Source organism: Schistocerca americana, chromosome X (assembly GCF_021461395.2).
Source record: "Schistocerca americana isolate TAMUIC-IGC-003095 chromosome X, iqSchAmer2.1, whole genome shotgun sequence".
In the NCBI taxonomy this organism is placed as follows: Eukaryota; Metazoa; Arthropoda; class Insecta; order Orthoptera; family Acrididae; genus Schistocerca; species Schistocerca americana.
The window spans coordinates 299657264-299684483 of NC_060130.1; the positions used below are offsets into that span (position 1 = coordinate 299657264).

At 45.5% G+C, this 27220-nt stretch overlaps 1 protein-coding gene and 1 pseudogene across 1 annotated transcript in view; both read right to left on the bottom strand.

Moving 5' to 3' along the window:
• Nucleotides 1-18931, bottom strand: part of LOC124555704 (intracellular coagulation inhibitor 3-like) — a 209248-nt gene extending 190317 nt beyond the window's left edge. Inside the window, exon 1 of the mRNA XM_047129709.1 lies at nt 18780-18931. Coding sequence (XP_046985665.1) covers nt 18780-18855 — 76 coding nt within the window. The 5' untranslated portion in view covers nt 18856-18931. The remainder of the gene's footprint in view (nt 1-18779) is intronic.
• A 4632-nt stretch (nt 18932-23563) lies between these two features.
• On the bottom strand, nt 23564-23681 carry LOC124556908 (annotated as a pseudogene).
• Nucleotides 23682-27220: the final 3539 nt, after the last annotated feature.

Genomic DNA, 27220 nt, shown 5'->3' on the forward strand with positions numbered 1-27220 from the left:
TATGGAAGTGAAACATGGACGATAAATAGTTTGGACAAGAAGAGAATAGAAGCTTTCGAAATGTGGTGCTACAGAAGAATGCTGAAGATTAGATGGGTAGAATACATAACTAATGAGGAAGTATTGAATAGGATTGGGGAGAAGAGAATTTAGTGGCACAACTTGACTAGAAGAAGGGATCGGTTGGTAGGACATGTTCTGAGGCATCAAGGGATCACCAGTTTAGTATTGGAGGGCAGCGGGGAGGGTAAAAATCGTAGAGGGAGACCAAGAGATGAATACACTAAGCAGATTCAGAAGGATGTAGGTTGCAGTACGTACTGGGAGAAGAAGAAGCTTGCACAGGATAGAGTAGCTTCAAGAGCTGCATCAAGCCAGTCTCAGGACTGATGACCACAACAACAACAGCTCACTGTTGCTATTTGAGTTAACGCATTGTTATTTTGTTATTTGTAAATAGTGAGTGGAGCTGCAGATGCTAGAAAACGGAGTGCCAAGTGGAGAAATCAGAACATTTCCGACATATTCTTCTGTTTCAGTTCAGTAGAGAGATGACAGCAGCAGAGGTAGCCAGAAACATTTGTGCTGTGTGTGTGTGTGTGGGGGGGGGGGGGGGGGTAATGTCACTGGATAGAGAACGGCAAGAAAATGGTTTCCTCGTTATAATGAGGATCATTGTGACATTAGTGATTTTCCACGTTCAAGAAGACCTTCGGGCTTTGATGAAGAGCGTTTCAACGAATTAATTCCCAATTCCCAATGATTGAAGTCAGTGTACTCGAGAACTGGAAAGTGTGATGAACTGTGATCATTTCACCATTGTGCTACAATTGCACGCAACGGGAAAGGTTCAGAAATTGGGTGTACGTGTACCGCATGCTCGAAGCCAAAATCATAAAAATCAGTGGGTGGCCATTCGTGCATCTTTGTTTGCTCGTCACAAATTGGCTCGTCAGCAACACCGAACATTCCTGTACTGTATCGTTACTGATGACAGGGAAATGGTGTCTTTATGCTAACATAAGGTAAAGAAAGGAATGGTTGAGTCCAAACAGAGCAACAACTCCCCATGAATAGGAAAAAGAATCCCGTAATGTTTGAATACTCCATTAGTAGTGTAGCGCTTGACACAGTCACGTCGATTAAATATTTGGGCGTAACATTGCAGAGCGATATGAAGTGGGACAAGGCAGTTGTGGGGAAGGCGGATAGTCGACTTCGGTTCATTGGTAGAATTTTGGGAAGATGTGGTTCATCTGTAAAGGAGACCGCTTATAAAACACCAATACGACCTATTCTTGGGTACTGTTCGAGCGGTTGGGATCCCTATCAGGTCGGATTGAGGGAGGACATAGGAGCAATTCAGAAGTGGGCCGCTAGATTTGTTACTGGTAGGTTTGATCATCACGCGAGTGTTACGGAAATGCTTCAGGAACTCGGGTGGGAGTCTCTGGAGGAAAGGAGGCGTTCTTTTCGTGAATCGCTACTGATGAAATTTAGAGAACCAGCATTTGACGCTGACTGCAGTACAATTTTACTGCCGCCAACTTATATTTCGCGGAAAGACCACAAAGATAAGATAAGAGAGATTAGGGCTCGTACAGAGGCATTTAGGCAGTCATTTTTCCCTCGTTCTGTTTGGGAGTGGAACCGGGAGAGAAGATGCTAGTTGTGGTACAAGATACCCTCCGCCACGCACAGAATGTAGGATTGCGGAGTATGTATGTAGATGTAGATGTACAAAGAGCTGCGTGCATCCACAAAGGATAATGTTATGCATCTGGTGGAACAGCGACTGTGTGGTGTACAACTAGTTGCTGCCCCGAGGTGTAACCATGGCTGCTGTCATTTGTTCTCAACAAATGAGACGTCTTGCAGAAGCAACCCCACAACAACAACCAGGAAGACTGCGTGAAGTGATGCTACTCCACGATAATGCCTGCCCGCATTCTGCCTGACTGTCAAAACACACTATAGAGGAGTTGGGTTGGGAAGTCACTCCGCACCCACCTTATTCATCTGATCTTGCGCCCTCAGATTTTCACCTCTTTTGCTCGCTATCGAACAACTTTCAAGGAACTTCCTTTCCGGATGAAAATGCGCTCCGCCCGCATCTCGTGGTCGTGCGGTAGCGTTCTCGCTTCCCACGCCCGGATTCCCGGGTTCGATTCCCGGCGGGGCCAGGGATTTTCTCTGCCTCGTGATGGCTGGGTGTTGTGTGCTGTCCTTAGGTTAGTTAGGTTTAAGTAGTTCTAAGTTCTAGGGGACTTATGACCACAGCAGTTGAGTCCCATAGTGCTCAGAGCCATTTGAACCAAAATGCGCTCCGAACATGGCTCGACGAATTCTTCGCCTCAAAATCACGTGATTTCTACAGTCTCTGAATCGAATTACCCAGCGTTCCCAGACTGTTGTAAATTGGGAAGGAGAGTATGTTACTGATGACTAACCGGGCGGGTGGCCGAGTGGTTCTAGGCGCTACAGTCTAGAACCGCGCGACCGCTACGGTCGCAGGTTCGAATCCTGCCTTGGGATGGATGTGTGTGATGTCCTTAGGTTAGTTAGATTCAAGTAGTTCTAAGTTCTAGGGGACTGGTGACCTCAGAAGTTAAGTCCCATAGTGCTCAGAGACATTTTGGAACTGATGACTACTGTCTTTGTTATGCGTATCTCTTGTGTTTGTTGAACTTATGGAAAAGCGCTACGAACCTATGCATCAACCCAGCAATACGCTTATTGGAGTGCCTTTGGGCAATCACGAGGGCCAAGGAAACTCATTCATACACTACTGCACAATGAAGAGGAAAGAGAGAGCACTTCGGCGCCTTAGCGCTGATCCGTGACACGAATTCTTTTGCCCTCTTTCTTAGCTGGTTTCCTAACCTCCCACGGATACTACTTCGCCTTTCTTGTTTCACTAACAACTTTCACGGGTGACTAAGATCCTGCTTTACTTCTCCTGCTGCCTTCTGCGAAAGGCTCCAGCGATGAAATCTGTCTGAACTCTCCCGTCATGCCTTGAAGCACTGTCGCGGTCCAGAATCTGTTACGGAGCTACATCAGAAAAATAGACAAACGAAACACGCTGTGCATGACTCGTAAAACTAAAGAACCGGAACACTATTCAGACGTCGCAGACCGACATGCTCAAACAACGTCTTAAAATACGGTCGCTGTTGTATCTCTGAATGAAAGAAAGAAAATAAATAGCTAGGAATATAACGATGGTTTCAATTAATTATTTAATCTAGTCTTATCAGGATTCTCTTCGAAATCACATTTGGTGACATGAGGTGAGGGAAAACTCACTATAGATAAGATTTATATGAAAATCTTTTCTGCAGCTCCTCTTTTTTTTTTCCTTGTTGACGGTACCCAGCATTAATTACAGGGATCGCCCCATAGTGAGTCTTTGCTCACCGTCGATTGGAAACTTTCTTTCTGTTGCCGGTGTGGTGTCACCGCCAGACACCACACTTGCTAGGTGGTAGCCTTTAAATCGGCCGCGGTCCGTTAGTATACGTCAGACCCGCGTGTCGCCACTATCAGTGACTGCAGACCGAGCGCCGCCACACGCCACACGGCAGGTCTAGTCTAGAGAGACTCCCTAGCACTCGCCCCAGTTGTACAGCCGACTTTGCTAGCAAATGGTTCACTGTCTACATACGCTCTCATTTGCAGAGACGACAGTTTAGCATAGCCTTCGGCTACGTCATTTGCTACGACCTAGCAAGGCGCCATTTTCAGTTACTACGAATGTATTCTGGACAGATAATATTGTGAATCATGTACCGTCAAGAGCGACGTTCATCATTAATGGATTAAAGTTAAGTATCAAACTAATTACGCTTTCTGAATTCTAATTCCTTGTCATGTTCCAGACCTCACGTCAGTATAGTCCTTCCCTCCTCACGCCAGCCTGCGTGAGCTAAAACGCGTGCATTTCGGCCTCCACTAGTAACACGATGTTGGCTCTTCAGCCAACACAACAGCCGGAAGCCCTTCGTGAGTCAATGTCATAATATTAGTCGAACGGGAGTACGTAATATGTACTTCACACGTCTGTAAGTTGTATCAGCTGTGTATTTTCGTGTTTACGTGTTGGTTTTCCGAGGAGGATTTGGTAAACGAACCCGATCTTTGTATAACTAAGTACGTGAAACGCCTAAAACACGCATCTCACCAAACTAAAGGTTGTTATTTCGAGGAACGGTTTTGGTCAATGCCCCGATCACCTCCCAGCCCCGCAAGCGGTAACACACTACGGATTAGGCGATAAGAGCAACTCTTTTCCCACACCTGTGATTATGCACAACTAGGCATTCTAGAACACCACAAGAATACTTGGATGCGATTGAAGCCAGCTAACTTCCCACTGATACTGCATTCGATTTTCTTGTTTCACTGACAACTCTCACGAGTGACTAAGATCCTGCTTTATTTCTCCACTTATCTCTCCCGCCATTCCTTGATGCATTATCCCATTTCTAAGACCAGTATAAAGTTCCAATACTAACAGCGACAGCGGAGGACTTCTTACGTGAATCACGATTGACTCTTTCTCGAAGCGTTATGATATCACGTTGAATGCGTGTTGTTAACACACACCGGACAAAAAGTTTGTCATCCCCAGGAAACATCATCACCATAATAACATGTAATATGGCCCTTTACCTTGATAATGACCTCACATAAGCGAGGGAGGGAGTCCAAAACTTCCTTCAGGTATGATTATTAGATGCTTTAAAGCTACCAAACTATAGGGATTTTTGATTATTACGTTTCACCCGCTATTCCAAATGGTACCAGCCATTTTCTATAGCATTAAAGTCGGAGGAGTTAGGAGGCCTGCCAAGATGGGTTGGACTGCACGTGTGTTCGTCAAACTAGGAAAGTATGAGTGTAGCCCTGTGGACACGACTGTTGGCATCTTGGAAGGCAGGAGTGTCCACAGTGCACTCATGATGATGATGATGTAGCAGGAAGGTCAACGGTTACTCTCTGAGCACGTGAAATAAGTATCCTGGTTCATGTTCATAGTATCCAAACCAGTGGGCCCAATATATGGTACGTCAAACACCCAGAAAACACCACAGAACTTCCTCTGGCCTCACCTGTACACTCCAGAGATTGCAGGTTAAACACCTCATTCGATCGTCGATGCGCTCGATACATCGCATCAGTCGAAAAGAGGAAAAATTGGGATCCATCGGACTATACTACACGCTTCCAGTCAGCTACTTCCAGTATATATGATGTTTGGCCCACTGAAGAGGAGTAGCTTTATGCGTCGCTGTAAGAAATGACATTTTGCGAGGTAACCGACTCCAAACGTTCATCACATTGTGTTCCCTTCCCACGGTTTTCTCGGGAACTGGTTGAATAGTTGATATGGATCTGCTTTCACTGACAGCAGCAAGTCGAGTCGGGTTTGAACCCGATGGTCGTTCACAGGGCGTGATTATCGTCCCTGGTATCAGTTGATCAGGATCTTCTTAAGAGCTCTGTTCTTACTCAGAGTTAGATGATTAGGAGGGGTACATCATTCCTTGTAGGCACCTTGGGCAGTCCTCATTCATACACAAATAAATCGGGCAACATCATGTACGATGTGGTCATGGGTACGTCCAAACACAATATCTCCTTTGTGCCTTTCTGTCACGTCTCAATGTCGGCCTATTTTATTGCGTTTATTCCGTACAAGGTACAACCGGCTGGCAAAGCCCTCCACGTTACTGTCATGACTCACGTCAGCTATGGTTGATCATATGTATATGACAGCTTGGTAGCAGTTCTACACTATCTGTAGTGCTCCAGAACGACCGGAGTGCTCTTCTAAGGGGGTGGTAAATATTTTGTCCAAAGAGCTTACTTTTGCTTGTCACTCGGTGGTCCTTTCGTTCACTCATAACCAAATACAAAAAAAGTTTTGCTTACTATGTAGATAACCGTACTGTAAACCACATCTTTTCAAGAAAACAGTGCCTGCATATGCGCATTTTATAATCATTAGACAAGATATGAAAAACACGAGTCATGAGTATTTCAGGAGTTGCATCATGTTTCTTTCATAAATGTTAAGACTACTGACAAAATGCACTCCTGGAAATGGAAAAAAGAGCACATTGACACCGGTGTGACAGACCCACCATACTTGCTCCGGACACTGCGAGAGGGCTGTACAAGCAATGATCACACGCACGGCACAGCGGACACACCAGGAACCGCGGTGTTGGCCGTCGAATGGCGCTAGCTGCGCAGCATTTGTGCACCGCCGCCGTCAGTGTCAGCCAGTTTGCCGTGGCATACGGAGCTCCATCGCAGTCTTTAACACTGGTAGCATGCCGCGACAGCGTGGACGTGAACCGTATGTGCAGTTGACGGACTTTGAGCGAGGGCGTATAGTGCGCATGCGGGAGGCCGGGTGGACGTACCGCCGAATTGCTCAACACGTGGGGCGTGAGGTCTCCACAGTACATCGATGTTGTCGCCAGTGGTCGGCGGAAGGTGCACGTGCCCGTCGACCTGGGACCGGACAGCAGCGACGCACGGATGCACGCCAAGACCGTAGGATCCTACGCAGTGCCGTAGGGGACCGCACCGCCACTCCCCAGCAAATTAGGGACACTGTTGCTCCTGGGGTATCGGCGAGGACCATTCGCAACCGTCTCCATGAAGCTGGGCTACGGTCCCGCACACCGTTAGGCCGTCTTCCGCTCACGCCCCAACATCGTGCAGCCCGCCTCCAGTGGTGTCGCGACAGGCGTGAATGGAGGGACGAATGGAGACGTGTCGTCTTCAGCGATGAGAGTCGCTTCTGCCTTGGTGCCAATGATGGTCGTATGCGTGTTTGGCGCCGTGCAGGTGAGCGCCACAATCAGGACTGCATACGACCGAGGCACACAGGGCCAACACCCGGCATCATGGTGTGGGGAGCGATCTCCTACACTGGCCGTACACCACTGGTGCCCGTCGAGGGGACACTGAATAGTGCACGGTACATCCAAACCCTCATCGAACCCATCGTTCTACCATTCCTAGACCGGCAAGGGAACTTGCTGTTCCAACAGGACAATGCACGTCCGCATGTATCCCGTGCCACCCAACGTGCTCTAGAAGGTGTAAGTCAACTACCCTGGCCAGCAAGATCTCCGGATCTGTCCCCCATTGAGCATGTTTGGGACTGGATGAAGCGTCGTCTCACGCGGTCTGCACGTCCAGCACGAACGCTGGTCCAACTGAGGCGCCAGGTGGAAACGGCATGGCAAGCCGTTCCACAGGACTACATCCAGCATCTCTACGATCGTCTCCATGGGAGAATAGCAGCCTGCATTGCTGCGAAAGGTGGATATACACTGTACTAGTGCCGACATTGTGCATGCTCTGTTGCCTGTGTCTATGTGCCTGTGGTTCTGTCAGTGTGATCATGTGATGTATCTGACCCCAGGAATGTGTCAATAAAGTTTCCCCTTCCTGGGACAATGAATTCACGGTGTTCTTATTTCAATTTCCAGGAGTGTACATGCGTCGGAGAAAACCATATCAACATCGATGAATGACACATCCACTGAGGACACTTATTTAGCGTCTGCTGTACGAACAGTTTTGCTTTGATCTGCACGTACAGGACACTGTCGTTAGTCATTAAATAAAAAGGTAAGGTACGTAAAAGAGGGAATGTATACTGAGGTGAAAAGTCATGAGATACTTCCCCGCCATCTGTATATGTGCATATAGCTATCCCATGACTTTTGTCACTTCAGTGCATAGTCCACTATTTCATACGTACCCATCCCAAAATTTACATAAGTTAATATTCTTGACACGGTCGATCTTCTACAATAGTGAGCGTTACGACACTACAAAAAAGGTGTGCAATGCAGAGCTGCAGGCATCTTCTTCTACTAATATAGATGCTTAATAAAGATATCTTATTATGTTCCAGTAAGAGGCATTAGTAAAATACACTGGAGTGTTCACAATAAAGTTAAGCAAGTATAGGCGTATGATACACTGGTAGTGAAAGCAACTGGAGATCACCCCGGAAAGGAAACGCTGCAGTTCTCATTGTGAAAGTTCCGTGCGCTGTTCTGCTAGAATCGAAGGAGCGTGACCAGACTAGGGTCGCCGGCCGCGGTGGTCTAGCGGTTCTATGCGCTCAGTCAGGAACCGCGCGACTGCTACGGTCGCAGGTTCGAATCCTGCCTCGGGCATGGATGTGTGTGATGTCCTTAGGTTAGTTAGGCTTAAGTAGTTCTAAGTTATAGGGGACTTATGACCACAGATGTTGGGTCCCATAGTGCTCAGAGCCATTTGAACCCTTTTTTAGACTAGGGTCGTAGCCGCAACACGCAAGAGATCTGTACCAATGTACACTACTGCCCATTAAAATTGCTACACCAAGAAGAAATGCAGATGATAAACGAGTATTCTTTGGACAAATATATTATACTAGAACTGAGATGTGATTACATTTTCACGTAATTTGGGTGCATAGATCCTGAGAAATCGGTAGGCAGAACAACCACCTTTGGCCGTAATAACGGCCTTGATACGCCTGGGCATTGAGTCAAACAGAGCTTCGATGGCGTGTACAGGTACACGATACCACAGTTCATCAAGAGTAGTGACTGGCGTATTGTGACGACCCAGTTGTTCGGCCACCATTGACCAGACGTTTTCAGTTGGTGAGAGATCTGGAGAATGTGCTGGCCAGGGCAGCAGTCAAACATTTTCTGTATCCAGAAAGGCCCGTACAGGACCTGCAACAAGCAGTCGTGCATTATCCCGCTGAAATGTAGGGTTTCGCAGGGATCGAATGAAGGGTAGAGCCACGGGTCGTAACACATCTGAAATGTAACGTCCACTGTTCAAAGTGCCGTCAATGTGCACAATAGATGACCAAGACGTGTAACCATGGCACCCCATACCATCACGCCGGGTGATACGCCAGTATAGCGATGACGAATGCACGCTTATAATGTGCGTTCACCGCGATGTCGCCAAACACTGATGCGACCATCATGATGCTGTAAACAGAACCTGGATTCATCCGAAAAAATGACGTTTTGCCATTCGTGCACCCAGGTTCGTCGTTGAGTACACCATCGCAGGCGCTCCTGTCTGTGATGCAGCGTCAAGGGTAACCGCAGCCATGGTCTCCGAGCTGATAGTCCATGCTGCTGCAAACGCAGTCGAACTGTTCTTGCAGATGGTTGTTGTCTTGCAAACGTTCCCATCTGTTGACTCAGGGATCGAGACGTGGCTGCACGATCCGTTACAGCCATGGGGATCAGATGCCTGTCATCTCGACTGCTAGTGATACGAGGCCGTTGGGATCCAGCATGACGTTCCGTATTACCCTCCTGAACCCACAGATTATATATTCTGCTAACAGTCATTGGATCTCGACCAACGCGAGCAGCAATGTCGCGATACGATAAACCGCAATCGCGATAGGCTACAATCCGACCTTTATCAAAGTCAGAAACATGATGGTACGCATTTCTCCTCCTTACACGAGGCATTACAACAACGTTTCACCAGGCAACTCCGGTCAACTGCTGTTTGTGTATGAGAAATCTGTTGGAAACTTTGCTCATGTCACACACATCCATGCCCGAGGCAGGATTCGAACCTGCGGCCGTAGCGGCCGCGCGGTTCCAGACTGTAGTGCCTAGAACCGCTCGGCCACACAGACCGGCAGTAAATTAAGTAACCTTAACAGAAAACAGTGATAGCTCTCCATGAAGGCATTCTCTGTAATCGCTTTCTATCCTTACAGTGCTGTTCTGCAGTCGTGTTATTGTACACTAGCGTCTCTTTTTTTGCCTATTCATGAAAAATATATTAAGGGAATATAATGCCACTAGAAGTAGTCACATGCAAAACGTATGTGGGACCATGCGTACCTTGAGATTAAAAGTGGAACGACCACATTAAACTAATAGCAAGAAAGATGTCAGACCGAGGTCTTTGGAAGAATTCTCAGAAAGTATACTCTACCCACGAAGGAAGTAACTTACAAAACCATCTTTCGGCCGATGCGTGGGTGTTACTCGTCAGTCTGGGACTCTTACCACATAAGACTGATAGAAGAAATAGAGACGATTCAAAGAAGAGCAGCGCGTTTCGTCACAACTTCGTTTAGTAAATGCGAAAGAGTCACTGAGATGCCTACCGACCTCCTCTGGTAGACGGTACAGCAGAGGTTTTGTACATCACTATGTCATATGCCGTTCAAATTCCGAGAACGTACGTTCCTGGAAGAATGAACCAATTTTCTCCTTCCTCCCATGTATGTTTCGTTAAAAGACCGTGAAGGCAAGATTAGAGGGGCTGGAACTCGCAAGGATGTTTACCAGGAATATTTGTTCTTTCCATACACCATTCGCTGCTGGAACAACAAAGAGTGGAAGCGACAGTGGTAAACAATGTACCCTCCGCCAAATAGCTTAAAGATCTTGTGGAGATGTTAGTATAGATTACAAAATAATAAAATAATACCACTCTGATGTTAATCCACCTCCATAAAGTCAAATGACGAAGTTTAGTTCCTTTAACACACTCTACCATCTGGTGCGCAAGATGTATGAGACAGGCGAAATACCCTCAGACTTCAAGAAGAATATAATAATTCCAATCCCAAAGAAAACAGGTGTTGGCAGATGTGAAAATTATCGAACTATCAGTTTAATAAGTCACGGCTGCAAAATACTAACACGAATTCTTTACAGACGAATGGAAAAACTAGTAGAAGCCGACCTCGGGGCAGATCAGTTTGGATTCCGTAGAAATATTGGAACACGTGAGGCAATACTGACCCTACGATTTATCTTAGAAGCTAGATTAAGGAAAGGAAAACCTACGTTTCTAGCATTTGTAGACTTAGAGAAAGCTTTTGACAATGTTGCCTGGAATACTCTCTTTCAAATTCTGAAGGTGGCAGGGGTAAAATACAGGGAGCGAAAAGCTATTTGCTATTTGTACAGAAACCAGATGGCGGTTAAAGAGTCGAGGGACATTAAACGGAAGCAGTGGTTGGGAAGGGAGTGAGACAGGGTTGTAGCCTCTCCCCGATGTTGTTCAATCTGTATATTGAGCAAGCAGTAAAGGAAACAAAAGAAAAGTTCGGAGTAGGTATTAAAATCCATGGAGAAGAAATAAAAACTTTAAGGTTCGCGCGATGACATTGTAATTCTGTCAGAGACAGCAAAGGACTTGGAAGAGCAGTTGAACGGAATGGACAGTGTCTTGAAAGGAGGAAATAAGATGAACATCAACAAAAGCAAAACAAGGATAATGGAACGTAGTCGAATTAAGTCGGGTGATGCTGAGGGAATTAGATTAGGAAATGAGACACTTAAAGTAGTAAAGGAGTTCTGCTATTTGGGGAGCAAAATAACTGATGATTGTCGAAGTAGAGAGGATATAAAATGTAGACTGGCAATGGCAAGTAAAGCGTTTCTGAAGAAGAGAAATTTGTTAACATCGAGTATAGATTTAAGTGTCAGGAAGTCGTTTCTGGAAGTATTTGTATGGAGTGTAGCCATGTATGGAAGTGAAACGTGGACGATAAATAGTTTGGACAAGAAGAGAATAGAAGCTTTCGAAATATGGTGCTATAGAAGAATGCTGTAGATTAGATGGGTAGATCACATAACTAATGAGGAAGTATTGAATAGGATTGGGGAGAAGAGGAGTTTGTGGCAGAACTTGACCAGAAGAAGGGATCCGTTGGTAGGACACGTTCTGAGACATCGAGGGATCAACAATTTAGTACTGGAGGGCAGCGGGGAGGGTAAAAATCGTAGAGGGAGACCAAGAGATGAATACACTAAGCAGATTCAGAAGGATGTAGGTTGCAGTAGGTACTGGGAGATGAAGAAGCTTGCACAGGATAGAGTAGCATGGAGAGCTGCATCAAACCAGTCTCAGGACTGAAGACCACAACAACAACACACTTGGCTTTGTCACCTACAAACAAGAAATTGCAATGTATGAAGAAGGGGACGCCTGTTGCGGACAGACATCGGGGCCGCTGCGCGCCTCGTGTGCTGACCGTAACTGCCTGCTGCGCTTTCCTTTCTGACTCACTCAGGAAAACTGGAATCACTCTGATGGAAAGAAATCGCAACACCAAGAAGGACTTGTGCGACGTAAACAAAGGTTGGTATGCTTGTTTATACATCCAAAACATGACATCTATTTAAATTTCACGCCAATCGCATAAGAGTGGCGACGGTAGCACCACTATGAGGATTCATATCAGGTTTGCTTTAAATACTCGCTGCAACAGCCGTGAGCATTAGTTACCTTTGAAATTGGGCATGATGAGTTGATTGTTGTTGTTGTTGTTGTGGTCTTCAGTCCTGAGACTGGTTTGATGTAGCTCTCCATGCTACTCTATCCCGTGCAAGCTCCTTCATCTCCCAGTACTTACTACAACCTACATCCTTCTGAATCTGCTTAGTGTATTCACTTCGGTCTCCTTCTACGATTTTTACCCTCCACGCTGCCCTCCAATGCTAAATTTGTGACCCCTGATGCCTCAGAACATGTCCTATCAACCGGTCCCTTCTTCTTGTCAAGTTGTGCCACAAAGTCCTCTTCTCCCCAATTCTATTCAATACCTCTTCATTAGTTACGTGATCTACCCATCAAATCTTCAGCATTCTTCTGTAGCACCACATTTCAAAAGCTTCTATTCTCTTCTTGTTCAAATGGTTCAAATGGCTCTGAGCACTATGGGACTTAACAGCTGTGGTCATCAGTCCCCTAGAACTTAGAACTACTTAAACCCAACTAACCTAAGGACATCACACACATCCATGCCCGAGGCAGGATTCGAATCTGCGACCGTAGCATCTCTTCTTGTCCAAACTATTTATCGTCCATGTTTCACTTCCATACATGGCTACACTCCATACAAATACTTTCAGAAACGACATTCTGACACTTAAATCTATACTCGATGTTAACAAATTCCTCTTCTTCAGAAACGCTTTCCTTACCATTGTCAGTCTACATTTTATATACTCTCTACTTCGACCATCATCGGCTATTTTGATCCCCAAATAGCAAAACTCCTTTACTACTTTAAGTGTCTCATTTCCTAATCTAATTCCCTCAGCATCAGCCGACTTAATTCGACTACATTCCATTATCCTCGTCTTGCTTTTGTTGATGTTCATTTTATATCCTCCTTTCAAGACACTGTCCATTCCGTACAACTGCTCGAGTTGATATTAGTCAAGAATGCGACAAAAACGCCATCATTGATTGTAATAGGGCTACGAGAAGCAGAACGTTCCTTCTGCGATACTTCAGGAAGGCTTGGCAGAAACGTAGCCACCGTACGTGATTACTGGCAGCGGTGGACATGAGAATGTTTGGTAGCAAGAACACCGGGCTCCGGATGGCCACGTAGCACTACCGGGAGAAAAGACCATCGAGTTCGATGTACGGCTCTTGTTCATCATACAGCATCTGTAGCAGCAATCTGAGCAGCAGTTGACATCATAATGACACAACGAGCTGTTGCAAATCGATCACTTCAACGACAGCTCAGAGCCAGACGACATGCAGCGTGCATTCCACTTACCCCGAACCACCGCCATTTGCGACTTCAGTGTTGTCAAGCGAGAGTTCATGAGAGGGCAGGGTAGAGCTCTGTTGTGTTTTCTGATGAAAGCTATTTCTGCCTCGGTGCTAGTGATGGCCGTGGTTGGTTAGAAGGAGGCCAGCTGAGGGCCTGCAACCAGTCTGTCTGCGTTCTAGACACACTGGACCTACACCTGGAAGGATGACGGTTCAATACCGCGTCCGGCCATTCTGATTCTGATTTAGGTTTTCCGTGATTTTCCTAAATCGCTCCAGCCAAATGCCGGGATGGTTCCTTTGAAAGGGCACGGCCGACTTCCTTCCCCGTCCTTCCCTAATCCGATGAGACTGATGACCTCGCTGTTTGGTCTCTTCTCCCAACCAACCAAAAGCCTACGCCTGGAGTTACGGTGCTGTTTCGTATGACAGAAGGAGCAGGAGGAAATTTGTGCGGCTGTCTGGTAATGCAATCTGTTCTGTTACCATTCATCAACAGTATTCCAGGGCGTGCTTTCCAACACGATAACGCTCGCCCACATACCCCTATTACAACCAAATATGCACTACAGAGTGTCGACATATTGTGCCTTGTCCTGCTCGATCACCAGATCTGTCTCCAATCGAGCACGTATGGGACAACATTGGACGACAACTCCAGCGTCATCCATAAACAGCATTAACCGTCCCTATATTGACCGACAAACTGCAACAGGCATGGAACTCCATCCCATTAACTGACATTCAGAACATATACAACGCAATGAATGCACGTTTGTGTGCTTACATTCAACGTTCTGGTGGCTACATCGGTTATTAATGAACAAGCGTTTCGCATTTACAATGGCTAATCTCACGATTACATTAACCTGTGATCTTGCAACGTTAATCACGTAAATATATTACGTAGACAAACGTATTCCTGAAATTTCATTACTCTACATTAACTATTTCTTGGTGTTAGCAATTTTTCCGTCAGTGTAATATTCTTCTTATATTCTTCTTTCATTTTTGCTGCATGAGAAAACACACTAAAAAGTTTATGTCCGGCACAAAATTTTTATCTGCGATGGTTTTAAATGTATGCTGCCATTTAGAGATGTTTCCAACTGCGAATTGATACTTATTACTGAATATCGTGTTAATGTTGCATGACCTTTATGACCTTTATTTTTTCGTGGCAGGGTATCATATAAAAGAGTACAGCAATGTAAACAAACATTTGTAACATCTGCACATTTAGAGAAGGCTTTTGGCAATGTTGATTGGAATTTACTATGAGAAATTTTGAACGTAACAGGAAGTGAACTGCTATGTAAAACAAGTACAGAAGCCACATTGCAGTTATAAGAGTCTAAAGGTATGAAAAGGAAGCATAATTGAGAAACGAGGGAGCTGATGTCGCAGCTTATCCGTGATGCTATTCAATCTGTACAATGATTTAGCAATAAAGGAAACCAAAGATTAATTTGAAAGGAGAATTAAAGTTCAGAGAGAATTAAAAAACTTTGACGTTTGCTCCTGAGATTATAATTTTGTCAGGGGCAGAAAAGGACTTGGAAGTGCTTGCAGCAGTTTGGCACAATCGACAAAAGTAAAACTAGAGAAATGGAGAAAAATCTAATTAAAACACGCGATATTGAGGGAATCAGGTTAGTGAGTGAAACACGAAAAATAATAAGTGAGTTTTGCTATTTGGGTAGTAAAATGATTGACAATGGCAGAAGTAGAGAGAATACATTAATCAGAAAGGCAACAGCAAGAAAATCGTTTCTGAAACAGAGACTTATTTTAACTGCTAATATACCTTTAAGATTTAGAAAGACTTTTCTCAAATTATTTGCCTGGAGTGTACCCTGGTACGGGAGTGCAAGATGCACGTTAAACAGTGCAGACAAGAAGAGACTAGCAGCTTTTGAAATGCAATACTACAGAAGAATGCTGAATAATAGTTGAGTAAATCGGATAACTAATGAATCGGGGAGAAAAGAAATTAATGACATAACTTGACCAAAAGGAGGACACAGCTGATTCGACACAACCTCAGCTATGAATAAGAAGTTGTGCGACATAAACAAAAGTTCGTAGGCGTGTTTATTCATCTGAAAGATGATACCTGTTTAGATTTCTTGCCAGTTGCACAATAGTGGCGCTCGCAGCGCTACTACGAGAATGTAAATCTGGTTTCCTTTAAATACACGCCGTAACGGGCGTGAGCATCAGTTACCTTTGAGATAGGATGTGATGAGTTGATATTAGTCAAGAATTCCTTTAAGGTGACGAAGATGCCATTATCAACACTTCACTGAGTTTGAACGCCGGCCGGGGTGGTCGAGCGGTTCTAGGTGCTTCAGTCTGGAACCGCGCGACCGCTACGGTCTCGGGCATGGATGTGTGTGATATCCTTAGGTTAGTTAGGTTTAAGTAGTTCCAAGTTCTATGGGACTGATGACCTCAGAAGTTAAGTCCCATAGTGCTCAGAGCCATTTGAACCATTCTGAGTTTGAACAAGGTCGTGTGATAGGCTGCGAGAAGCTAGATGTTCCTCCTGCGATATTGCAAAGAGGCCTGGTAGGAATGTAGCCATGATTGCTGGTAGTGGTGGTCACGAGGATGTACGGACGCAGAAACACCGGGCACAGGGAGGCCACATGACACTACCGCAAGGGAAGACCATCTTGTTCGACGTATGGCTCGAGCGTATCATACAGCATCTGTAGCAGCAATCTGAGCAGCAGTTGGCATCATAATGACACAACAAGCTGTTACAAATCGATCACTTCAAGGACAGCTCAGAACCAGACGTCCTATGACGTGCATTCCACTGTCCACAAACCACCGCCATGTACGACTTCAGTGACATCAAACGAGAGCTCATTGGAGGACAGGGGGAGGTCTGTTGTGTTTTGAGATGAAATCCCGTTCTGCCTCGGTGCCAGTGATGGCTGTTTCATGATTAGGAGAAGGCCAGTTGAGGCCTGCAGCCAACCTGTCTGTGTGCTAGATACACTAGGCCTACACCTGGATGTACGATTTATGAATCATTTAGGAACAGTATTCCAGGGAGTGTTTTCCAACAGGATAACGTTTGCCCACATACAGCTGTTGTAGCCCAACTTGCAAAACAGAGTATCGACATGTTTCCTTGGCCTCCACGATCATCAGATCTGTCTCCAATAGCGCACATATTGAATATCATTGGACAACACCTCCAGCGTCGTCCACTAACGGCGTTAACCGTCCCTGTTTTGACCGACCGAGTGTAACAGGGATAGAACTCCATCCCACAAACTGATATCCAGCACCTGTATAAAAAATATATGTACGATCGGTTACTTCAAGGACAGCTCAGAACCAGACATCCCGTAGCGTGCGTTCAGCTGACCCCAAACCACCGCCATGTACGACTTCAGTGGTGTCAAACGAGAGCCCATTGGAGGGCAGGGGAGGTCTGTCATGTTTTCTGATGAGAGTCGGTTCTGCCTCGGTGCCAGTGATGGTCGTTTGATCGTTAGAAGAAGGCCAGTTGAGGGCCTGCAACCAACCCGTCTGCATGCTAGGCACACTAGGCCTACACCTGGAGGTATGGCCTGTGATGCAATTTCGGATGACAGCAGGAGCAAAATCATGATTACCTCACGCTGCGTGACTGCAAATTTGTATGTCAGTCTGGCGATTCGACCTATTACGCTACCATTTATGAACAGTATCCCAAGGGTGTTTTCCAACGGGATAACGTTTGCCCACATACAGCTATTGTAGCCCAGCTTGCACAACAGAGTATCAACATGTTGCCTTGGCCTCCACAATCATCAGATCTGTCTGCAATAACGCACATATTGAACATCATCGGACAACAACTCCAGCATCGTCCACTTACAGCGTTAATCGTCCCTATATTGACCCACCAAGTGTAACAGTTATGGAACTACATCCCACAAACTGACATCCGGAAACTGTACAAAAAAGTATATGTACTACTGCATGCTCGCATTCAACATTCTGGTGGCTACTTGGATTATTAATGTACCAGCATTTCACATTTACAATGGCTTATCTCGCGTTCACATTAATCTATGATCTTACAGTGTTAATCACGTAAATAAGTTACCTAGACAAATGTATTGCCGGAGTTTCATTACTCTACATTAACATTTTTTTAGTGTTACGATTTCTTTCCAGTTAGTGAAGAATTACGATTTTGAGAACTATCCCAGGCTGTATTTTGATCTCGTGTTCGTGGATGTGGACAACAAAGAAACGCTAATCGGTAGCGTATAATGTGAAAACATCAGATTCGAGTCTCAGTGGTGAAACAAGTTTGCATGATCTTTTACTTGGCCAAAGAAGGGAGGGCAGTTGGTGGCGCACAGTTGACGACCATCAAACAGTGTCCCAATATTCTGAGATACATATTGCGGACGTCGCCGTTGTCTCAGAGAATGAGGATAGATGACACAGTTGGTGATCATTAGGCCGTCTGATGTGTAAATTAAACACGGGGGCCACTATGCAACGAGGAGTCTGGTCTGTCAGCTGGCACCGGGTTTCGCTTCTCCCCATCTCCTGCTGTTTCTGTTATTACCCGTAATATCGCAAATACAGCTCTAGCCAAGACAACACTCATCACAGTGAACTACACGACACACTTAACACATTCGACACATTACACCAAGCGAGACTAATCTTACACCGTGTCCCCCACCCCGCACTAAAAATCCCTAAAAATCAGTTACGGCTTTCGAGTTCGAAGCAATGACTAGACAGTACCCTCCCGATGCACAGGAGTAGATCAGATTGTCGTTGTCCGTCGAAGAGCACTATTTTCGCATTCATCTTTTTCAGTTAAGGCAGTAGCACCAGCAACATAATAACACACCATCATATGAAACTGAATAAACTACAGAGCACTACGAGACACGAAGAATGAATCTGATGAGCCGTTGGATAAGAATCAAAGGTTAGTTTCATTCACGAAGAACTTCTTGAAATATTTCGAGTGCTAGTATTCATCGTCAGATTGTGCCAATATTTCACTAGTATTTACTTACCTCCTGTGCAAAAATCTTAGGGCACAGAGACGAAAATTCAGCCGGCACTGATTGGCGCGCAGCAGTCACGGGTATAGTGTGTCTCGCAGACGCGGCGATGTCATGCAGAAGGGAAGAGCCGGCGCTTACCTGCGGCTGCGGGACGCATGGTGTATCCGCTCCGGCGTCGTCCTGCGCTGTGAGAGGCGCGCCGGCTTTGCAGCATCTGGGTCACTCACCACTCTTACTTTCCGTCGCGCTTCGCCGCCGGAAAGGTCGGCTTGACCCACAGAACCCACGGGTGTGCGTGCCGTTGTAACGTACACGTAACACAAGCAAGTGGAGAAAGTAGCTGCTATTCGCAGACAGTTCGGGCTCGTCAAGGCCGTCCACATTTGCATTTCTTTTTTGCGGTTCGTGTGTATCCACGAACGCACACTGAGCCGATTAGAGATTGAGCACAAAGAGCTTATTAGCCTCGATTTGAGGACCGTATCGTAATGTAACCCACTACAACTACTCGAAGTGTAAATAAACCCATTTAACTACCCTTGACAAAGAACCGACAATGGTATTCGATTTATTATAACAATATTTACAGGACAGTTCAGAGAGTAGTCGCAATTGGTGTGCCGGCCGCTGTGGCCGAGCGGCCCTAGGCGTTTCAGTCTGGAACCGCGCTGCTGCTACGGTCGCAGGTTCGAATCCTGCCTCGGGCATGGATGTGAGTGATGTCCTTAGGTTAGTTAGGTTTAAGTAGTTCTAAGTCTAGGAAAAACGAATGGAAAAAGTGGTAGACCTCGGGGAAGATCAGTTTGGATTCCGTAGAAATGTTGGAACAGGTGAGGCAATACTGACCCTACGTCTTATCTTAGAAGAAAGATTAAGGAAAGGAAAACCTACGTTTCTAGCATTTGTAGACTTAGAGGAAGCTTTTGACAATGTTGACTGGAATACTCTCTTTCAAATTCTGAAGGTGGCAGGGGCAAAATACAAGGAGCGAAAGGCTATTTACAATTTGTACAGAAACCAGATGGCAGTTATAAGAGTCGAGGGACATTAAAGGGAAGCGGTGGTTGGGAAGGGAGTGAGACAGGGTTGTAGCCTCTCCCCGATGCTATTCAATCTGTGTATTGAGCAAGCAGTAAAGGAAACAAAAGAAAAGTTCGGAGTAGGTATTAAAATCCATGGAGAAGAAATAAAAACTTTGAGGTTCGCCGATGACATTGTAATTCTGTCAGAGACAGCAAAGGACTTGGAAGAGCAGTTGAGCGGAATGGACAGTCTCTTGAAAGGAGGGTATAAGATGAACATCAACAAAAGCAAAACAAGGATAATGGAATGTAGTCGAATTAAGTCGGGTGACGCTGAGGGAATTAGATTAGGAAATGAGACACTTAAAGTAGTAAAGGAGTTTTGATATTTGGGGAGCAAAATTACTTATGATGGTGGAAGTAGCGAAGCTATAAAATGTAGACTGGCAATGGCAAGTAAAGCGTTTCTGAAGAAGAGAAATTTGTTAACATCGAGTATAGATTTAAGTGTCAGGAAGTCGTTTCTGAAAGTATTTGTATGGAGTGTAGCCATGTATGGAAGTGAAACGTGGACGATAAATAGTTTAGACAAGAAGAGAATAGAAGCTTTCGAAATATGGTGCTATAGAAGAATGCTGTAGATTAGATGGATAGATCACATAACTAATGAGGAGGTATGGAATAGAATTAGGGAGAAGAGGAGTTTGTGGCAGAACTTGACCAGAAGAAGGGATCGGTTGGTAGGACATGTTCTGAGACATCGAGGGATCAACAATTCAGTACTGGAGGGCAGCGGGGAGGGTAAAAATCGTAGAGGGAGACCAAGAGATGAATACAATAAGCAGATTCAGAAGGATGTAGGTTGCAGCAGGTACTGGGAGATGAAGAAACTTGCACAGGATAGAGTAGCATGGAGAGCTGCATCAAACCAGTCTCAAGACTGAAGACTACAACAACAAGTCTAGGGGTCTGATGGCCTCAGATGTTAAGTCTCGTAGTGCTTAGAGCCATTTCAACCATCTGAGCAATTGGTGTTACGACAGTTTTCGACCAGTGTCAGAAATCTTCGGATATCACAGGTCTTCAGAATGACTCTGCAGCGGACTGTGGGCTGTTGTAAAAGTTCGTGACAGATTAAAATTATGTAACAATCCGGTTCTCGAAAGCAGATCCTCTCCTATCGCGGCCAGTGCAACCACCGACTGAACTATCCGCCTCCATAGTTTCGATTCTGTAAGTACCTCTCTCTCATTTTTCAAACTTCTACCAGAAGCGTCGTTGATGGCACTGTAACAAATGTAACTTGCAAGGCCCTGAGGGCCGCATTATACTGCTGTACTTAGACTTATTCTCCGCAAGACAACATGCACTATTAGACGGAGGGTAAATAGTGGATCATTCATACCCCCTCCCCTTCCCCCTCCCCCTCATGTGCCGTCCTCTTCTATTCCAGTAGTGGATGGTGCACAGGAAAAACTACACTACTGGCCATTAAAATTGCTACACCAAGAAGAAATGCAGATGGTGAACGGGTATTCATTGGACAAAGATATTATACTAGAACTGACATGTGATTGCATTTTCACGCAATTTGGGTGCATAGATCCTGAGAAATCAGTACCCAGAGCAACCACCTCTGGCCGTAATAACAGCCTTAATACGCCTGAGCACTGAGTCAAACAGAGCTTGGTACAGCTGCCCATGCAGCTTCAACACGATACCACAGTTCATCAAGAATAGTGACTGGCGTATTGTGACGAGCCAGATGTTCGGCCACCATTGACCAGACGTTTTCAATTGGTGGGAGATCTGGAGAATGTGCTGGCCAGGGCTGCAGTCGAACATTTTCTGTATCCAGAAAGGCCCGTACAGGACCTGCAACATGCGGTCGTGCATTATCCTGCTGAAATGTAGGGTTTTGCATGCATTATCCTGCTGAAATGTAGGGTTTCGCAGGCATCGAATGAAGGGTAGAGCCACGGGTCGTAACAAATCTGAAATGTAACGTCCACTGTTCAAAGTACCGTAAAACTGGACAAGAGGTGACCGAGGCGTGTAACCAATGGCACCCCATACCATCACGCCGGGTGATACGCCAGTATGGCGATGACGAATAAATGCTTACAATGTGCGTTCACCGCGATGGTGCCATCATGATGCTGTAAAAATAACCTGGATTCATCCGAAAAAATGACGTTTTGCCATTCGTGCACCCAGGTTCGGCGTTGAGTACACCATCGCAGACGCTCCTGTCTATGATGCAGCGTCAAGGGTGACCGCAGCCATGGTCTCCGAGCTGATAGTCCATACTGCTGCAAACGTCATCTAACTGTTCGTGCAGATGGTTGTTGTCTTGCAAACGTCCCCATTTGTTGACTCAGGGATAGAGACGTGGCTGCACGATGCGTTACAGCCATGCGGATAAGATGCCTGTCATCTCGACTGCTAGTAATACGAGGCCGTTGGGATCCAGTACGGCGTTCGCATTACCCTCCTGAACACACCGATTCCATATTCTGCTAACAGTTATTGGATCTCGATCAACGCGAGCAGCAATGTCGCGATACGATAAACCGCAATCGCGATAGGCTACCATCCGACCTTTATCAAAGTCGGAAACGTGATGGTACGTATTTCTCCTCCTTACACGAGGCATCACAACAACGTTTCACCAGGCAACGCCGGTCAACTGCTGTTTGTGTATGAGAAATCTGTTGGAAACTTTCCTCATGTCAGCACGTTGTAGGTGTCGCCATCTGGGCCAACCTTGTGTGAATGCTCTGAAAAGCTAATCATTTGCATATCACAGCATCTTCTTCCTGTTAGTTAAATTTCGCGTCTGTAGCGCGTCATCTTCGTGGTGTAGCAATTTTAATGGCCTGTAGTGTATTATCAGTCTTCTTCTATTCTAACTCGAATTTCTCCAAATTTACTGTCGTCGTCATTACATGATATTATCGTGGAGGACGTTGACTACTACAAGTACATACTAAAGAAGCGAGTAAATGACAATAAAACACGCAAATAATCTTAATAAATATAGGTTTGGAAATCAATAGTTTCCCCGATACGACGTATTACGACTGAGTACATGAACCCCTTAGAACAGAGTCCCCGAGGATACAAAATGCACATGTGCACTTGACGACACCACGTTACACAAGTTTTTGACATGGGCACTGTTCGTATGAAGGCAGGTTCAGCAGTTCTCCTCAATCGAGGCACATATGAGTTCAAAAATCTCAAGTGCGTTGTCCACCACAGAGAAAGCGTGTCCGGAGGTCATCGACAGAGGTTAAACGTCTTTTAAATATCTCTACACACAAAAGTGTGTAGAGATATTTTGTTTGCTAGGATTATTTGACTGTTTCATTGCTCTCTAATCACCCCTTTCGTTTGGATCTACAGCAGTCAAACACCTTGTATTTCTTGATTCATATTGGAATTTGAGCTCTCGGAATTTTTAGGCTAAGGCTCCGCACGATGGAGAACGTGTTTCTTGTAAAGTCTCCCATACGACTTTATTGATTTTTTTTTTACTTTCTCGTGCTAAGCAAAAAGCCTACCTCTTCATTTATCTAAATTTAACATTTTTTCACTCTGAAACGACCAACAGTTCCTAGCAGTCTTTTCAGAACTTCATACCTTGCAACATATCCTTCATTCAGCTTTGCCCTGTATCAAAGACACCAAAATATAGCATTCCGTCTTCAGGCCACAAGTGGCCCATCGGGAGCATCCGACCGCCGTGCCATCCGTAGATGAGGATGTGGATAGGAGGGGCGTGGGGTCAGCACACCGCTCTCCCGGCCGTTATGATTGTTTTCTTTGACCGGAGTCGCTACTGTTCGGTCGAGTAGCTCCTCAGTTGGCATCACGAGGCTGATGCACCCCAAAAAATGGTAACAACGCATGGCGGCCCGGACGGTCACCCATCCAAGTGCCGGCCACGCCCGACAGCGCTTAGCTGTGGTGATCTGACGGGAACCGGTGTTTCCACTGCGGCAAGGCCGTTGCCAAAGACACCAAAATGCTGTGTCGTAATTGATACAGACACTATCTTTGGAATTCTGGTCCATATTACGCTGCTGATAAGACTCGTTAGGATTCTGGGTGCGGCCATGAAGACATTTCTTCAGTAGTCTTACATCGCCTACACAGCTCGCTCGTGTTCAACAGTGGAGTTCTTACTACATCGTCGCTACGGTATTACAATATGTCAAAGGCAGGCGAGCGGGGGTTGAAGCAATAATGATATTTGACTGGAAGCTTTTGAATCTCTGAAAGTTTCTTTCAAGACCTCTACTATGCGAAAAGGCATAGCTGGTTTGTGAATACGTTTGTCACCATTTTGCTGTGCTCTGTTGTATTTGCAACATTAATCCCTTCCTAGAGGGCAGAAGCCATGAATGGGTTTATCGTCTGTTGAAAAGAATTTAATTAAAACTACCCGTACAGCTTTTCTCATATCTTCTACCTAACATTTTGCTCAGGGTCCGTGCCATAGCAGTTCTATGATAGTATCTGTGAGTCTACTCTTACCATCTAATCCTCTGACATCTTCCAATTTCTTTCACTTGTAGGCAGTCTTCAGTTGTCGCAGCGTCTATCAGTTTGCTTTTGTACATGAGCTATGCATTTCAGTTATATTTGCTGCATGTGGCGTCTTTTCCTCAACTGCTTTGAAAGCTTTTGAATCCCCATTTCCTAGACAAATGATTAATCTTATCTTCTTCAGCTACGCAGATTCTTGCAAACTGGTCACGCTCACACAGTGTTTTGTTTCAATGATTCAATAAACCAGAAAAAGGCAATAATATATACGTATTATATATAATTAGAAAGGGGAAATTCGGTAGATTTCGCTCAATGAAAAAAAAAAAATTTTGAAACTTTCAAGATTTCAACTGTTACGTAGACCCTTAAAATGGTTACACAGAGTATATAATGATCACAGAACAGATAAATGATAAGAAACTTCCTGGCAGATTAAAACTGTGTGCCGGACAGAGACTCGAACTCGGGACCTTTGCCTTTCGCAGGCAAGTGCTCCACCAACTGAGCTACCCAAGCACGACTCACGCCCCGTCAAAACATTACGATCACAAGCTTAATAGTGTGTTGGTCCACTTTGGAAAGCAATACTGGAGCGATTCTGCGAGGCATGGATTTGACAAGTCCTTTGGAGGTTCCCAGAAATATGTGGCACCAAATGTCTTTGTACATCTCCCGCAATTCCCGTAAATTACGGGCCGGTGAATTGCGGGCGCGGAACTGATACCTGATAACGTAATACCTGTGTTCTACAGAGTTCAGTTCAGGCGAATTTGGTGGCCAGTATACCAACGTTAGTTCACTATCCTGTTCCTCAAATCATTGTATCACGATTCTGGACTTGTGGCACAGTCAGTAAGTTATCCTGGAGAGAAGATGCCATTACCGTTGGGGAAGTCATCATTGCCGGCCGAAGTGGCCGTGCGGTTAAAGGCGCTGCAGTCTGGAACCGCAAGACCGCTACGGTCGCAGGTTCGAATCCTGCCTCGGGCATGGATGTTTGTGATGTCCTTAGGTTAGTTAGGTTTAACTAGTTCTAAGTTCTAGGGGACTAATAACCTCAGCAGTTGAGTCCCATAGTGCTCAGAGCCATTGAAGTCATCATGCATTACAGGATGCATGTGGTCTGCGATAATGTTCACGTAGTCCACAGCTGTCATGGTACCTTCAGTTGTTACCACAGGATCCATGGAAGCTCAGGTGAATGTCCCCCATAGCATAATACTGCCCCCACCAGCATTCATCTGAGCCGCGATGCATATTTTGGGGAGTCATACATGTGGATGACGGTGCAACTGGGCACAAAGGTCGCCCTGGTGTAACAAGAAACGTGATTCGTCTGACCAGACAAAATTGGTCCATAGTCCAATCTCGATGATCCCATGTCCACTGCAATTGTAACTGACGATCTCATTGAACCATCATGGGAACACGTATGGGCCTGCAGCTACAGATCTCCTTGTTCAGCAAAGTGCACTTAATGATGTCCTCCGAAACACTTATGCCTGCACAAGCATTATATTCTGCCGATTGCAACCTAGGTTTAATCGTCCATCGCCCGCTTTCCATTAATGTTCACGACAGTAACAAGCGAAGACACTCTGGATGAAAGCATACCCTCCTATAAGCACATTTTCAGGTGCATATTGTAATTCAGTGAACAATCAGATGTTTGCTAGAATGTGAAATCCGTCTTCATCCTCATAGCATCTGTTGTTTCTACTGCCGATATAACTATTGCTGATTATTGCAGAAAGGTGAAGAGAAACTCATTAGGAAAGAAAGAGGATTATACGTCTACAAGTTGTAGATCTTAGTGTTACATAAAGCAAACAGTTCAAATTTATCATCCGAACGAACGCTTGGGTTCACTTCGGTTCGACATGGCCATGTTTTACCATTTTGGTCTACATAATGATGTAGGGGCTGTTGCAAGGATACGAATACACAGTTTGACTGTTTATGCTATTTTCCGTAGGAATGGTAATGAACACGAGGCTGCCCGGCTGTAACGGACGGCATTTCCACACCAACGACATCTGAGTCATTCAGCCTTTAGTGCTAAGGCAGGATCTATGGCACCACAGACTATTGAGCAAGGAAGGATACGTGTTGTTCATACACCTGGCCAGGAAGGGAACATTCTGTGGGCTGTCGAAAAAGAACCAAATATCAGTGCAATAAAAGTGGCCCTGACATGTGGTACATCTCTATGTTCAGCATGGGGGATACTTAACGAGCAACTCATTTATCCGTATCGTCTTCAACGTGTGCAGGTCCTTACACCTGCAGATCACCCACCGCACGAGAAAATGGTTCAAATGGCTCTGAGCACTATGGGACTCAACTGCTGAGGTCATTAGTCCCCTAGAACTTAGAACTAGTTAAACCTAACTATCCTAAGGACATCACAAACATCCATGCCCGAGGCAGGATTCGAACCTGCGACCGTAGCGGTCTTGCGGTTCCAGACTGCAGCGCCTTTAACTGCACGGCCACTTCGGCCGGCCCACCGCACGAGAACTTTCAAAATGTTCAAATGTGTGTGAATTTCTAAGACACCAAACTGCTGAGGTCATCGGTCCCTAGACTTACACATTACTTTAACTTACGCTAAGAACAACACATTCACCCATGCCCGAGGGAGGGCTCGAGCCTCCGACTGGAGGGACCGCGCAGTCACTGACATGGCGCCTCTAACCGCGCAGCCACTCCGCGCGGGCGAGAGCTTTCGCCGAATGTTTGTTACACAAACTGTCACTCAGTTGTTTTTCTCTTGAGTTTTGTTTACAAACGAGGCAACGTTTGGAAGAGATGGAATAACAAATTTACACAAGAAACACATACTGGTCGATAGCAATCCATATGCTATAGTAAAGGCAAGACATCAGCATCAGTTAAAGACTGATGTATGGGCTGGAATTGTAGGTGATTGTCTGGTAAGGGCATACGTCCTCCCAGCACTTCTTACAGGTGCTGTCTGCTGGTACTCTATTTAGAACA